The sequence below is a fragment of the Exserohilum turcica genome, assembly GCF_000359705.1.
Source record: "Exserohilum turcica Et28A unplaced genomic scaffold SETTUscaffold_7, whole genome shotgun sequence".
In the NCBI taxonomy this organism is placed as follows: Eukaryota; Fungi; Ascomycota; class Dothideomycetes; order Pleosporales; family Pleosporaceae; genus Exserohilum; species Exserohilum turcicum.
The window spans coordinates 155,290-169,952 of record NW_007360288.1 but is presented as its reverse complement, the minus strand read 5'-3'; the positions used below and the strand labels follow the sequence as shown (position 1 = coordinate 169,952).

Below are 14,663 nucleotides of genomic sequence, written 5' to 3'. Positions count from 1 at the left end.
TTGCCTCACCGTCTAATAGTCACACTGCTGCCACGCCAAATCACATGGCAAACCACAAGCACAATACCACGACGCTGGAAATTGGCTATCAGGCCTGCCGCGATAGAGGCGCTTAACCACGACGATGCACCCCAACGCCTTACGTCATAGCATGGCCCTTGACGGCCCCAGCTTTTGGGCAGACTAACATAGATGGCTACATATAAAGTCCAGTGTCTACGCACCCATCTCGGTACACGTACAAGCCAGCATGCATCCAGAGAAACAAAGCGATACATTCCCGACACTGCTTCCGCTCGCATCCCACGCCTATTTTAGACTTTTGCAGTCGACGCTCGGCTAAGCTCAGCTACACGCAACACGCTTACGCTTACCCATGGATTACACACGGCCATTTATTTTTAGCCCTCCATTTCCTCGCGTCACGACATGTATCCTCTACCTACATATGTACCTGGACATGAATGTCCAAAATGCTACATGCACCTGCATGTACCAATCCACTCATTACATCCTGTACTACATGGATAGATAGATGCATGCCGTGTCATGACCTCATGTACTGGTGTAGTTTTGTTTTTGCTTCTGCTCGCTTGGCCGAATCCCTTTCCTTACTTGAACCCCTTGCATTAACATGAACCCCCCACTTTGTGCTTGTGCTTGTGCCACACTTGATCCCGCCCCATGCTCATTCATCTACCGGTACTCTGGACCCTCTCTCTCTCTCTCTCTCTCTCCCCAAGCGAAGAGCGCCACACGCCTCAACAAGACTATCAACAAGCTGCATTCAGGGGAATGAGGCTTTGTGCCATGACACAACATGAACCCTTGCATCACATCCATCACATGACAACAAACATGGAGGGGAATCAACGTGGCAGCCTTCTCTCCAAAAGAGAAGCAGAATCAATCATTGCTATTGCTAATGCTGAATAAAAAAAATAAAGTGAAGCGCCGTGTCGAGGGGCCGGATCAAGGGGGGGTATCTAGATAATGCTAACTAAAGGTAGGCTATTGGGTAAAGGTGAAAGGTGGGGGTGGTCTACATAGAAAGGAAGGTGCGACATGTGTAATGTGCGGGGTATCAAAAAAAAAGAGTAAAAAAGGCGAACAACCACAAGGCCGAAACGCAAGAGCGAAAAAAGAAAGAAGAAGAAGAAAACTAAAGCGAAAGGCGAAACATCATCGCCGAGGGTCTCCCCCTGCCCTAACCAGTTGAAGAGCGAAAGAAGGGGGTATCTAAAAATGCGCGCTCAACTGTCGCAGCTGCACGGCACGACAGCAACAAAGCCAAAAGCCAAAAAAAAACGCCAGATGCAAATGCTCGTGTTCCGTCACCATGCTTTGGTGCAACTTGTATCCAATAAGAAGTCGTTGCTTTCATGTCTCCTTACCCGTCTCACCGGCCTCACCGCAAGAAACAACTGGTGCGGCGGTAGCGGGTGCTCGTGTGGTCCAATCAGCGGCTGCGAGGATGCAGTCGGAAAAAAGCACACCGTATCGTTGGCAATCTGACACGGTGGCCATGGTGTGAGTCATACGTGTGTAGTACGTACATGTGTGGTGCTGAGATGCACCGCAAAAATGTGAATAAAAAGAATGCACAGCCTGCCGCGCTTCAGGCGGCAGAGGGTGGGGGAGTGCGTGAGTTGAGTGCCAGGAAACGAGGCGGCACGTGGCGGGCAGCTCTCATGTGACCAGCCCAGCTGGCCCTGCGTGGGCGTGCCAATGGTGACGTCGTTGTTTGTCAGGGACAGGCGCTGATAAACATGCGTCAGTCGGGCTCGGCGATTGGATGCCAGTCACCATGACTTACAGCAGGCGTGCAATAGTCATGATGAGTCGATGAGAAGCCGAGCGGCTCATTCCACCTGCTGCTCGGGCGACTCTGCGATGGGCGTCATGGGCTTCGAGGTGCGGCGCTGCTTGCGGCCGCTGCTGCTGCGGCGGCGCTCCGTCTTGGGCTTCTTTTGCGCGTACAGCGGAGGCAGGATGGGGAAAGCCTGGGCCATGGGGGGCACGCGGGGCGGTGCGGGTGCCTCCTCGAGCAGAGGGCAGGCAAAGTCGTCGTCAAAGTCCTCGCCAAAGAGGTCGGCATCGCTAATGTACGACGAGGGAGGGCTGCGGTGGTCGAGCGAGGGGCCTGTGGGCCATGACGGGTAAGCGCACGACGAGCCGCGCGACGAGCACTCGGTTGCGTAGATGCTGTAGAGGGAGTTTGTGGGCGACGACATGTTCCTGGGCGAGATGCTGATGGGCATGGACTTGGAGGGCGAGGAGCCTGGGGATGATTCGAAGTGCATGGTGGTGGTGGTGGTGGTGGTGGTGGATGTGAGTGTTGTGTGTGAGTGTTGTGTGGGTGTGTGAGTATATGTGTGTGAGTGCGTGTTTGTATATATGTGTGTGACTGTATGTGTGTGTGTGTGGTGTGTAGCGAGGTAGTGTACGGGGTGGGTCTTGTGTATATAGAGACTTGCGGGCACTTTCGGCACTAAAGGGCGCTGGGTGTTTACGCTGGTTTTCGTGTTTTTTTCGTCGCGGCTAGAGGAGCGGCAACTGGCCCGAGGTGCGGAGGGCTGATGATGTATGACGCCGGTGTGGATAAGAGTCCAGGCAGGGTTGTCGGGACTAGGTGGGTAGCGCCGGGGCGTGGGTGTGGGTGTGGGTGTGGGTGCGGATAGCGCAATCGGCCAGTGTGTGATGTGGCAACGTGCGTGGGAGCGAGGGCCGGGAGGGGCAGCAGCGGGTGGGACGTGTTAAATATCTTGTCGTGCACGTAGTACTAGTAGGAGCAATAGCAGTAATATCCGTTCTGGCGCTGTCGTACCGGGGCAGCGTCAGGCGTCCGAGTCAGCGGCGGGTGGTTTTGGGCGCGGACAGAGGGCTGGAGCGGAGATCAGACGGAGGAGTCAGTCGGTTGCGTGCTGGTGACATGGGGGAGGGGGAAGGGCGGAAGGCTTGTTCCATATATCTCTCTGCCTGGAGCGGTTGCGGTTGTTGGTCGACGCCTCGCTCCGGACCGCCATGAAACGCGAGCATGGGGGCGGGCGCTGTGATTTGCCTTTGGGCTCGAGTCGGTGAGCGACCGCTCTTTGCAGGGCGCGCGCTGTGGTTGGCGGAACCGGGCGCAGCTCAGACCGCCCCTTTGCCCGCGTCGAGCAGCTGGCAGCCTGGTGCGGCCGATTGCGGTAGCGCCCCTTTATTGGCCCCAGCCCCGGCCCTGGCCCGCGCCGTACATGTAGGAGAAAAAATAATTGCAAAAAAGAAGAAGCACTGGCCGGGTGTGTCTGTGTGACAATGACAGCGGAAACAGGCCCTGCGACGCCCGCCACGCCACAGCCCGGCTCCTCGCGAGCAGCCTGTCGCCGTAGCATTTGCTGCACTGCCGCATGCGGTAAGCGGCGCGTGGGCGTGCAAGAGGGATCATCTCGGGGATGGCAGAAGGGGAAGCAGCGCTCGAGCCAAGAGACCCTTTTTCCGCGCCGCCGCCGCCGCCGCCGCCGCCCACGCCTTTGGCCGGCTGCCTGTCCGCTTCTCCGGCCAGCCCTCTATACACACACACACACACACACACACACACACACTCACTAGGTGTGCACCTATGCTGCTGCCCAACCAAGGCCTACGCCCACGCGTGCTCCTACACTAGGTCAGGCCTGGCCACCCCCTCAGGTGCTCCACGTCTCAAAGGACCCTCGGCCATGACATGCATCCGTCGGCGACCAGGCTCCTCGGGCGTCAGGGTCCAGCCGACCGAATTACTCCTCGGACATGTCTCGATGGATATTACTCCCTACCACTACCCTACGAGCCACTAGCACTAGCACAGGTCTAATGGCGGAACAATCCACGCCGGCCCGACCGCCAGTCGTCGTCTTGGTCGTCGCCGTGGTCGCGCCCTCGACATGTGTCAGGGCTCGCTGATGGCTCGCATCCGCATCCGCAGCGGATCCAAGTGCAACCCGCCACAGGCCAGCGAAACCTTGGGGCCAATTGTCATACCACGAATGCTTACGGCTGACGTGCATCACACATCACTCGCACTCGGGAGGCTGACAAGATTTGTGTACAGTAAAGCCCGCGTCGCATGCGCCCCCTTGGTTTTGCGTCATCTGCGCCGTGTTGCAGAGAGAGAAAGAGAGAGAGAGAGAGAGAGAGAGAGACAGAGGCTGATTTGTATATACATGTACTACCACGACAGGGCCGGGCTAGGGCTAGGCATGAATGAGCGCGACGGCTTTTGAATGCGGCGGCTGGGCTTCCCAAACAGGAAAGTCGATATGGCGCGCGTGCATTTACCCGTTGCAGCCATGGCAGCTTGCCTGAAGCGGCGAGTGCTCATTAATGCCCGGCGGAACACGTTTCCTGTCGGCGCATGCAAAATGAAAGCCAATATGGCGCTGGCACTGGTGCGGACAGGAAACGGGTGCAATGAATCATGTGCGAGGCATTATTGCGCGCGTCTCCACCATGGGAGAAATGCGCATGCGTGCATGTGCATGTGTGGTGGTGGTGCATGAACTGAGGCTGCCACAGCAGCTCCACAGCCACAGCACCCGGCCGGTTTTCGCCAGGCGCCTCAGCCACTCAGCGACAGGCAGCGGGCCTGGCCAGCGAAAACAGACCGGGAGCAGCCGAGGCCTATCGCTCCACTGCCCCCGTACGCTTGCGGATAGCCTTGTAACCACGGCAGAAACTTCAGACACGGACTGCATGTTCTGCAGCACGGAGCTACATCGGAGCTGTTGCGGCTCGTTGCAGCGCGACGTCATTTGATGGATACAGACAGCTGCTAGTGGTAGTGGTAGTGGTAGTGTACTTGGTGTGCACTAGGTGGAGGGCAGGCTGGCAATATACAGTAGTGGTGGCAGCCAGACCCTGCATACCTGTACTTGTATAGCGCGCTTCTCGAAACGGAGCCATTGTTCCGGGCGACGACAAGGCCGAGGGAGGCAAACTTTGAACAACCCCAAACCTTCCAAACATAGTCGCCGCATTCTGTGCGGCAGCACCAGCACCAGCACCAGCACCAGCATCAGCACCACATGCACCGCGAACCCCCCCGGGTTTCAGGCCAGAAGAGGCCTCGGCTCTATTGCATGCGTTGCGCAACCACGTGCATGTGCTCGACACGAGACGTCGTCGTGGTGCTAGCGGCGGTTCCGTGGGCAGCGCGCCCATGTCCAAAGGCGAGCCAGCGTCGAAGCTTCGTCGGCTTCCATGCGCCTCTTCGCCTTCACCATCCCCAGATTTGCGCGGGCACGCACCACCACCACTCGCCCCCGCCCACCCCGCCCGCCCATGCACAGGCACAGGCACAGGCACGCACACCTCAAAGGCATTGATTGCATGCCGCAAACATCGACACGGCAGCCATGCGCCAACGCCGTGGCCCACATGACAAGCCTAACCACCACCACCACCACCACCACCACCACCAGCGCCGAGCAAGACAAATCATCCGGTGGCTGTGGTGCAGTGCAGTGTAGCGGGTAGTGTAGTGCGGAGAATTTCCATCGCAATCGTGAGGGCGGTACACGGCTGCAGGCATGAAACAAGCCTGCTTCTTCTGCGATATCGCTAGTCTGCTTCACGTGCTGCCTGTCCCTTCCGGCGCTGCCCTTGGTTGCCGACTGACGTTCCCGCACTCAGTCAGATGTCTCCCATATTGACCGAGAAACCCCACGACGCATGTTAGCCAAACCTCCAATTGCCTGCTTCATCCCACCCTACCTGTACGTCTACACTCCCACACTAGGTCCGTAGCCTACTGCTAGCTACTGCCAGCTACTCTCAAGCGAGCCGAGCCAAACGCCCCCAAGAACCCAACAAAGCATCAACACCACCACACAAGACAACACACCCCACTTTCCGCGCTTATCGCAAACACGAGCCGAAAAAAAACAAGAACAAGAATACTACCCCTCGCCGCGATCGTGCATGATGCAAGCTTGAAGAAAAAAAAAACGAAGAAAAAAAAGGGCGTGAAAAACAGGAAAAAAGAAACGACTATAACCCCACTCGGGCTGGAGGCGAATGGCTTGCATGGCTTGCATGGCTGTGCATGTCGAGTGCATGCCAACGGGAATGGCGCTAGAGCGGTGAGTCACCGCCATGTTGGTTGCACATACAAGTACATGTAGACATATCCACGACGTTTGCTAGCCATCGGATTGAATCGGGATCGATTGGATGGCAGCGTGTCTGGTTGCATGGCATGAAACCAAGGCCCGACGGGTGCATGTTGAGAGAGAGGAATTGATTGATTGATTGCGGCACGCTCGGTAGTCTACACACACCCACACAACATGTGCATGCGCCTGGCCCAGCTGCCCAAGCACAAGTGCCGATCCACGGTACTACATACATACATACACAGAGTCGGTATGCGCTGTTTGGCGCGGGTGAGATGGGGAGAAGACGAGGAGTCATCTCTCAGTCTTGCCACGTCTCCCGGTGAGCCCAGAGCACACATGCACGTCTCCAGACTTGACTTGTTGTTGAGGGTGAGTGAGGAGCCGCCTGATGCCGTGACTTGTTTCCTCCCCCCCCCCATTTTTCAAGACCCGCGCCAAGACCCGCGCCCTGTGGTGTTTGCTCGCTTCTGCTGTTTTCTCGCTTAATCGCATCCTTCTCGCTCTCTCTCTCTCTCTCTCTCTCTCTCTCCACGGGCCATGCACTTCACTCCCCTCCACACCAACACCCAATCCCCCCCCGACCTCTGTTTCGTCTTGCTGCTCCGTTCTATAGTACACCTAGTCTTTCTTTCCCAACACGTGCGTGCCCATGTCCGTTTGCATGTGTGTGCGGCCATGTGACGCACCAGCTCCTCGCTTCTAGCGTGCCACTCAACCAAGTATAGTCAACCAGATTCCATGTCCTCGCACTGGCACCAGGCATCAATGCACCACTGCTAGTTTACACACGACCAAAGGCGCAGCGTGCAACAAGAGTTTGCCCGCCTCATGTTGTGCGCGCGTGCATGCTCATGTCGCATGTGATGCAGCGCCCAGTTGCATGTGCCCTTCCCTTCCTTCCCTTGTCTTACACCTACCTCGTCTCTTCTCGCCACGCCTCGGCTATCCATCCATCTATCCATCACAAGCAAAGCGGAAAGGCGTGGTTCCGTGGCGTGGTTGCATGTATATTATTATTATTATTATTATTATAGTTTAACGTCCTTTCTCAGCCCAAAGGGCTATATAAGACGTGCAGGCTTAAGGCCTGCAAGTAACTACGTAGGCTAGAATTTAATCTAGGTACAAATTGAGTAGGTACAATGTAGGGGGTTATCTAAATGAAGGTGAGACTCGTAGCCTAGTAGTTTTTTAGTGAGTAACTCTCTCAGATCTTTCACTTTAAATGAGTCTTCCTCTCAAGTTTTAATGAGTAACTCTCTCATGTGGGTGGACCATAAATATGGTTGTGAGGGGAGAAGGATTCGAACCTTCGATCTTTGCTGACGTGAGACAGCAGAAAATTTTCCAGGCGCTCCACCACTGCGCCATCCCCCCATGTGGTTGCATGTATAGTATGTGGATAATCGTGGAGAAAAGAAAGGCGACATGGTGGTTTGGGACGTCTTGTTCGCCCTCTCACTTTGGCATGCTGCATTTCTTGCACCCAATCTCATTGCCATGTACGTACGCGGCTTTCGGGTGTATACAAGCCGTGGCGCGGGCAAGCCCAAAGCCCAAAGCGACTGCACCTAAACGACAACTGAGGCATATGGCTGACTGCGGGAAGAGCAAACGAGATGGCGAAAAAGGAACAAAAGAAGAAAAGAGAGTCAGCCATGGTGGTGGCGGCGGCGGGGAGAACGGATGCCGCGAGCCTATTATGCATGTGTGCATGTATAGATTATGTGCATGTACACAATGGTCAGTAAACGGTGAAGCACGAACGGTGTGCTGTGCCAGTCCAGTTTGGCGAATGGTTTTGCCATGTTGCCTTTTCTTTTCTTTTCCCATTATACGCCTCCATCTTCCCACGAGATTGGCTTTCCCAGCCTCTACACCTCCACTTGTGCAGTCGGCGGATGCGGATGCGGATGCCAAAGGGAAGCGAGATTGCTGTGCACCCCATCATGGCCTTGGGCGCATCTCGTACTCTTCCTTAGCCATGTACTAGTATGATAAGGTGTGCGCTCGTTACTTGTACGAAACACACAAAGCAAAGACCAAGGCTGATAGCAGCGGGGATAGCAGCGGTATAGCAGCGGGGTAAGACAGGCTCGTATCGCTATCAACCAAGAAGAACACCAAGGAAAAACCATCCTCGATAGTGGATCCATGTCTTCCTTCCTCCCTTCATCTCCACATCTTACCCCCCCATCTTGGTCATTGCTAGTGTCACCATTTCCCTCCCATTTGTGCGCAATCAACACGCCGAGCAACACGGACTAGACGAATTGCCGCATTCGGTCACTTTCTGTACTTACACACGCACATGTGGGGGGGAGGGGGGAGGGGGGAGGGGAAGACCCTGCCTGTCAACGGGTTACCGGTTACGGATTCCGGCGTCTTGGCCTTTCGGGCCCGACATGGAGGGAGAAGCGGGAGCTTCAAAAAAAAAGGCCCCGTTCACCATGTTCGTCGAGGGATCGACCTCGTTTGCCACACCCCACACGCTGCACGTCTGCGTCCGATTTTTTTCTTCTTCTTCTCCATCCAGTCTTCGGGATCCGACATGGGGTGGAGACAAGGCAAGGGATTACTTAGGTATGCTGTGCGTGATGGTGGGGAACGACAGACGTCATATCCGCACCGCGCGGATGGGGGAGCTGGCTCTATCTCGGTGACTTTGTGGGGTTGCGTGCGGAAAAGGTCAACACAATGCAAAGATTGACCCTTCAGTCAAGATGGCTTCCGAGGGGGGGGGGCGGGCTGTTCGCTATGATTTCATGATGCAGCGGGTGAGAAGGATGATCGTGCTCATCATAACTGTCATAAAATGAAGGCTCAAGGGTTTTTTTTTCTTTTTTTTCCCTCGCGGGAAGTATCGCGAGAATAAGGGGTTGATGATATCATTCGCGGCGAAAAATTGCTGACGTCGATAGGTATACGGGAACATGGCACAGGGTCTCAATGACTACATTGACAAGGGGCTATCAAGATTGCTGAATCGCCAGCCCGAGTGAGAAGTCAGCATTCCGGTCCAGCACTTGGACCTGGTTCCCAATATCCCTCCCAGTTGTACTTGAGCACCTCGTTACCCCACGACGTCCATCCACTGACAAGGTACCGGGAAAACACCTCGAGTGCACTGTAGTCAGTCGCATCCACCAAGTAGGGCTCGAGCAACGCCTTGAGACACGGCTTGCGCGAGTGTATGTCTGGCACAGCAGCAATCACCCTCGTCTTGACAGTGGGCGCATGCACCATGCTTGTCCACGAGTTGGGCGCTGCACGGCCCAGCAACAGAATCTCATATGGCTTGCGCATGGCGCTGTCAATGTCCAACATGGGCTCGCCCTTTGTTGTCGTCTTGACCCATATCCACTCCTCCATCAGGCCTACGTTCCACGTCTCAAACAGGCCGCCCGGACCGAGCACATGGTCTCGCAAAGACGCCTTGTTGGTGATCCACACGCCCACCAGCGCATTTTGCTCCAGATACGTGTCAATGTCCATGCTGAGCAGCATCTTGCGGAGGTACGGCATGCCGCCAACCTGCTCGTAGGCGCCCTTGCGCTTGGCCGACCGATTGGGCCACGGCGGATCCAGCAGCACTAGGTCAAAGTGTCGTGGAAGGGCATGTTCGTCGGTGAGTTGACGAAACGACCGTCGGAAGGCGTCCGATGCGGTTGAGTCGCTGAGGAAGAGAGTGGCCCGAGGTGGTATTGTGAAACGATAGTCTTGACGCGGGCGCGTGTTTTGGACAATGTCCGCTCGCAGTGAGTGGTTGTGGGGATTGTGAAAGGCACACGTCCATGGCTCCGTCTGTGTGTCTTGTGTACTACTACCAGGTGTACTGTTGTTGTTGTTGTTGTTGTTGTTGTCGTCGTCGTCGTCGTCGTCGTGAGTCTCATGTGCATGGCGGTACGACACTAGCCACCCGTGTGTCACGGCGGCCGCTTCTGCAGCCCCAGACGCGGCGCCCACACCCAGCGAGGCCATCATCTGCTGCAGATGAAAGGCCGTGTCGTCTCCCCGGGCTTGGTTCCATGAGGCCCACTCGCGCATGCTCGACTCCAACTCTTTTTCCGTGGGGCGGCCATGCAAGTCAGCCGTCTCTTCTTGCCCGCACCGTGGCGGTTGGGTCATGAGCTTGCGCGGCATGCACCATGGGCCTGAAACGTGCGGGCGGATTTGAGCGAGTGCATGTTGGACGAGGGCCTTGTACTGCCGATCGTCAAGGTCGCGTGACGGCAACTTGTGCCTGGAAGGGTCCATGGCGTCTTCGCGGGGACCGACTGGACTAGTGCTTGTCTTTTGCTGCGAACGGCTGATGCCGTGGCTTCTGGCCGCCGCGGGTCCCGCCCTGGGTGGCTTGGGCCTGGCGTGGGAGGCGTGGTTGAGTTTGATGGGCGCTTCCAGTGGCCTAGTCGAAAGCAGTGTGTCGGAGCGGTCGCCTTGGGCCGCGACAATCGAGGCGGCTATGTCCATCAGTGTAATGTCTGCGTCGGCGTTTTGGTAGAGGATGGGGCTTGGGGCGGCCATGGCTCCGGGAGCACGCCGCGGCCAAAGGCCGTCGTAGGGATTTGATATATGGACGTGGCCAAGTACTATGTTGTGGTGTTGATGGCTCGTCACGTGAGCGTCTGGCGAATGCGATTCGACTGTCTCTCGGATAGGCGCGTGGGTCTGGTGGAAACGATTTCCGTACGTGTGCGTGTACGTGTACGTGTACGGGCCATGGGTAGCGTCGGCTCGGCTCTCGCACATTCCATTCTGCTCGAGGGCGGGCGGAAACAACGACCGGGCCAGCCTCGGTAACGTCATTGACAGGCCACACACAACCACCACCACCACGACACCGACACCGGCACCAACACCTACTTTCTCCACCTACGCCTATCCTCGCCCGCGCGGCCTCGCCAGTCGTCTGCGCCCGCCGCCCACGCCCGCCGCCCACAACACCCAGCCGCAAAAGCCCCATGTCGCGGTAGTCCCCTTCGCGCCACTCTGGAATGTCCACGCATCTCCTCCGCTATGACGGAAACCAGACAAACACGATGACAGTGACGGCCGCGCAAACAACCCGCGCAGCCACCTTCGTCTCAGGCCATGAGCCGGCCGCGCCAGGAAAAAGGGACGACCAGCGCGTCGACATGGCGTCAGACAAGAAGAGGAAGACGGACAAGAAGAGTCCAGAGTACCTGATCAAGAGCGGCCTGGCCGGGGGCTTCGCCGGATGCGCCGTATGTACACACTCGACAGGCTAGACTACCCGGCAGTGGCTAATGTGGACATGGCAGGCCAAGACGGTGGTAGGCCCCCTCGACCGTGTCAAGATCCTGTTCCAGACGCGCAACCCCGAGTTTGCCAAATACACGGGCTCGTGGTCGGGCTTCCCCTCGGCCATCCGCGACATCTATCACAGTGCCGGTGTGCGTGGTCTTTTCAAAGGCCACTCGGCAACCCTCCTCCGCATCTTTCCCTACGCGGGCGTCAAATTCCTTGCCTACGAGCAAATACGCGCTCGCGTCATCAAGAACAAGGCGCAGGAGACGCCCGTCCGCCGCTTTGTGTCTGGAAGCCTGGCCGGCATGATGAGCGTGTTTCTGACATACCCCCTCGAAGTCATCCGCGTGCGCCTCGCATTCGAGACGAGCGAGCAGTCGCGCAGCGGCCTAAGCACCATTGTCCGCAAAATCTACTCGGAACAAGCACCCAGAGTCCACCGGCCGGAAAACCCCCTTGCCGCAACCGCCACACAAGTCGTCGATACCGTGACCCCGCGCTCTGGTCTCGCAAACTTCTTCCGTGGCTTCACACCCACGCTTCTCGGCATGATTCCCTATGCCGGCGCCTCGTTCCTGGCCCACGATGTCATGTCGGATGTCATGCGCATCCCCGTTCTCGCGCCTTACACGACGCTGCCCAATACCTCGCGCGAGGAAACCAGCACCTCGTCACACAAGCCCGCTCAGTTGCGCTACTGGGCCGAGCTCACCACGGGCGGCATTGCCGGTTTCGTCTCGCAAACGGTTTCGTACCCGCTCGAAGTCATTCGCCGGCGCATGCAAGTTGGTGGTGTGGTTGGCGACGGCCACCGACTCAGCATTGCCGAGGTGGCGCGCCGAATCTACCTGGAGAGAGGCTACAAGGGATTTTTCGTTGGCCTGTCGATTGGATATGTCAAGGTCGTGCCCATGGCTGCTGTCAGCTTTTATGCATATGAACGGGGCAAGTATTACTTGGGCATCTAACGGTTCAAGTCTGTGAATCAGAACAAGGATATTATTGATTTCTTTCTTTTTGTTTGTTTGTTTGTTATGTTTTGTGCAAAACGGGATAGAAGAGAGAAATACCCTGCAGTGCAGCACAGTACAGTACATGACGTGACAATGTTGTATGAGATTGCCATTGGACAATATATATATATATGCAATAAATACCCTGGATATTGAAGTATATGCTATGGTTCAAAAACTCAAATCTTTGTGACATGTGTACTCATAGATTCAATGTTTCTCCTCTCTACATAAAAAGAAAAGACTACATGTACTCGACAAACCTAACAACTACTATGTACATGAACATAAATACAGAACATAGACCTACCCCACACCTCTAGCTATTTATCAAGAAAGATCCTATTAGGTCAGGATAACTCCCTAGTAGAGAAACTAGAGAAACTAGGAGAAGATATTACAACAGTAGTACAAACAGCTCTAAAAGAATCCACCCTACTAGTTAGCTAGAAACTAAAGCCAAAACCTTAGTGGACTAGTGAGCTAGATAACCTAAAGTTGGATCAAAACAGAGCTTTTCGAGTCCTAAAAAGAGAAGCTAGTAGAGAGGACAACAGCTAAATCAACTAGTGGAAAAAAGAGTATCTTATTGCAAAATACAGATATCTAAAAGCTATTAAAAAAGCTAAGCTTAACCACTGGGAAACCTTCCTACAAAAGGAGACGCCAAAAGAGATATTTAAAGCTATGGCCTACACAAAAGACAACCTATCTATAAGGATACCTGCTATTAAAGGCAAGGAGACTTTTAGAGAAAAATGCCAAGCCTTTAGAGAAGATCTCTTCCTCCTACCACTATCTACTCTAGCCCCACTACTAAATACCTATAAAGGAGATAGTAGATAGGAGTGGCTAGCTTTAACAAAAGAAGAGCTCGAATTCGCCTGCGTAAGCGTAAAAGCTACCTCGCCAGGACTAGATTTAATTAGCCAGGATATAGTCCAAAAAGTCTATTAGGCACAGCTAGAATTACTCTTTAAGATATATTTAGCTCTATTTAACTTTAGCTACCAACTAAAGTGCTAGAGAAAAGCTAAAGGAGTTATTCTAAAGAAACCTGGAAAGCCAGACTACTCTATCCCAAAGGCATATAGAGTTATCTCACTCTTAAGCTGCCTAGGGAAAGTACTAGAAAGACTATTTGCAAGACGATTAGGAGCACTAGCAGAAACAACAGACTTACTCCACCCTACCTAGTTAGGCGGGAGATTAAAGAAATTAGCAATTGACGCTGCTCTCCTATTCTATAATAATATACAGCAGTAGAAAAAGAAGTATAGGACTACTACAACTATATTTCTAGACATAAAAGGAGCCTTTAATCACGTGGCTAAAAACAAGCTACTAAAAAACATAAAGGATTAAGGACTTCCCTGCTGCCTGCTATCCTAGACTAAATCCTTCCTAGAAAACAGACTACTAGAGCTATCCTTTAATGGCCAAGTAGAAGATCTACAGGGGGTAAACACTGGTACGCCCTAAGGCAGCCCCGCTTCTCCAATCCTATTTTTAATCTACACAAAACCACTATTTTAGTCAATTACAACAAACGGAAATATCTACTCCTCTTCTTATATAGACGACCTACAGATATCAGTATCTACAACATCTATTAAGAAAAACGTAAAATTACTAGAAAAAGAGACCCAAAAACTCTTTAACCTAGCAGAGGAGCTAGCAATTAAATTCGACAGCTCAAAGACTAAACTAGTAAATTGGACTAGATCAAAAAAGGATCAAGATTCTCTCACACTACCCACCCAGGAGACCTTTCAACCAAAACAGCAAATTAGATGGCTAGGCATCTACTTTGACAAAGCCCTTAAGTTCAAGGATCACTGCTTTATTAGAAATCAACAGGCAAGCCAAGCCTTTACTCGGCTAAGCAGACTAGCAAATAGCAATAAAGGTCTATCACCTAGAGCCTTTAGACAATTATACCTTGCCTGCATCACTAGCGTAGCAGACTATGGTTGTCAGATCTTCTAGAAACAACAACAACTAGCTCTTAAACAAAGGCAATTACTACAAAACAGAGCGTGTAGGAAGATTCTAGGCACATTTAAGACCTCCCCAACTATACCTAGTGAGGTAGAGGCCTGCCTCTACCCACCTAGAGTAAGGTTAAACAACGCTCTTCGACAATACGCCTTTAGAGCTCAAAAACTAGCCCCAAACCACCCAATTAATATTGCTATAACTAGCATAAAGGGGAACAACTAGATCAGATCACTAGATCTATCTC

At 54.0% G+C, this 14,663-nt stretch overlaps 4 protein-coding genes and 1 non-coding gene across 5 annotated transcripts; 1 reads left to right on the top strand and 4 right to left on the bottom strand.

Annotated features, from left to right (window-relative positions):
* Window positions 1-1,862: 1,862 nt before the first annotated feature.
* On the bottom strand, window positions 1,863-2,303 carry SETTUDRAFT_23051 (uncharacterized protein; the record flags this gene model as incomplete). Its single annotated transcript, XM_008031829.1, has 1 exon — window positions 1,863-2,303. The coding sequence occupies one exon, from the start codon at window positions 2,301-2,303 to the stop codon at window positions 1,863-1,865; it is 441 nt and encodes a 146-aa protein (XP_008030020.1).
* A 2,489-nt stretch (window positions 2,304-4,792) lies between these two features.
* SETTUDRAFT_34573 (uncharacterized protein) lies at window positions 4,793-5,342 on the bottom strand (the record flags this gene model as incomplete). The annotated part of the gene is made up of 3 exons (XM_008031899.1): window positions 4,793-4,845; window positions 4,887-5,234; window positions 5,291-5,342. 3 exons carry the CDS (start codon window positions 5,340-5,342, stop codon window positions 4,793-4,795), a joined length of 453 nt encoding a protein of 150 aa, XP_008030090.1.
* A 2,084-nt stretch (window positions 5,343-7,426) lies between these two features.
* Window positions 7,427-7,514, bottom strand: SETTUDRAFT_t66. Its single transcript has one exon. It is a non-coding gene; the product is annotated as a tRNA-OTHER (tRNA).
* A 1,572-nt stretch (window positions 7,515-9,086) lies between these two features.
* On the bottom strand, window positions 9,087-10,661 carry SETTUDRAFT_181133 (uncharacterized protein; the record flags this gene model as incomplete). The annotated part of the gene is made up of 1 exon (XM_008032003.1): window positions 9,087-10,661. One exon carries the CDS (start codon window positions 10,659-10,661, stop codon window positions 9,144-9,146), a length of 1,518 nt encoding a protein of 505 aa, XP_008030194.1. The 3' UTR covers window positions 9,087-9,143.
* Window positions 10,662-11,041: 380 nt separating this feature from the next.
* SETTUDRAFT_165365 (uncharacterized protein) lies at window positions 11,042-12,556 on the top strand. Its single transcript, XM_008032002.1, has 2 exons — window positions 11,042-11,362; window positions 11,420-12,556. Exons 1-2 carry the CDS (start codon window positions 11,132-11,134, stop codon window positions 12,371-12,373), a joined length of 1,185 nt encoding a protein of 394 aa, XP_008030193.1. The 5' UTR covers window positions 11,042-11,131; the 3' UTR covers window positions 12,374-12,556.
* Window positions 12,557-14,663: the final 2,107 nt, after the last annotated feature.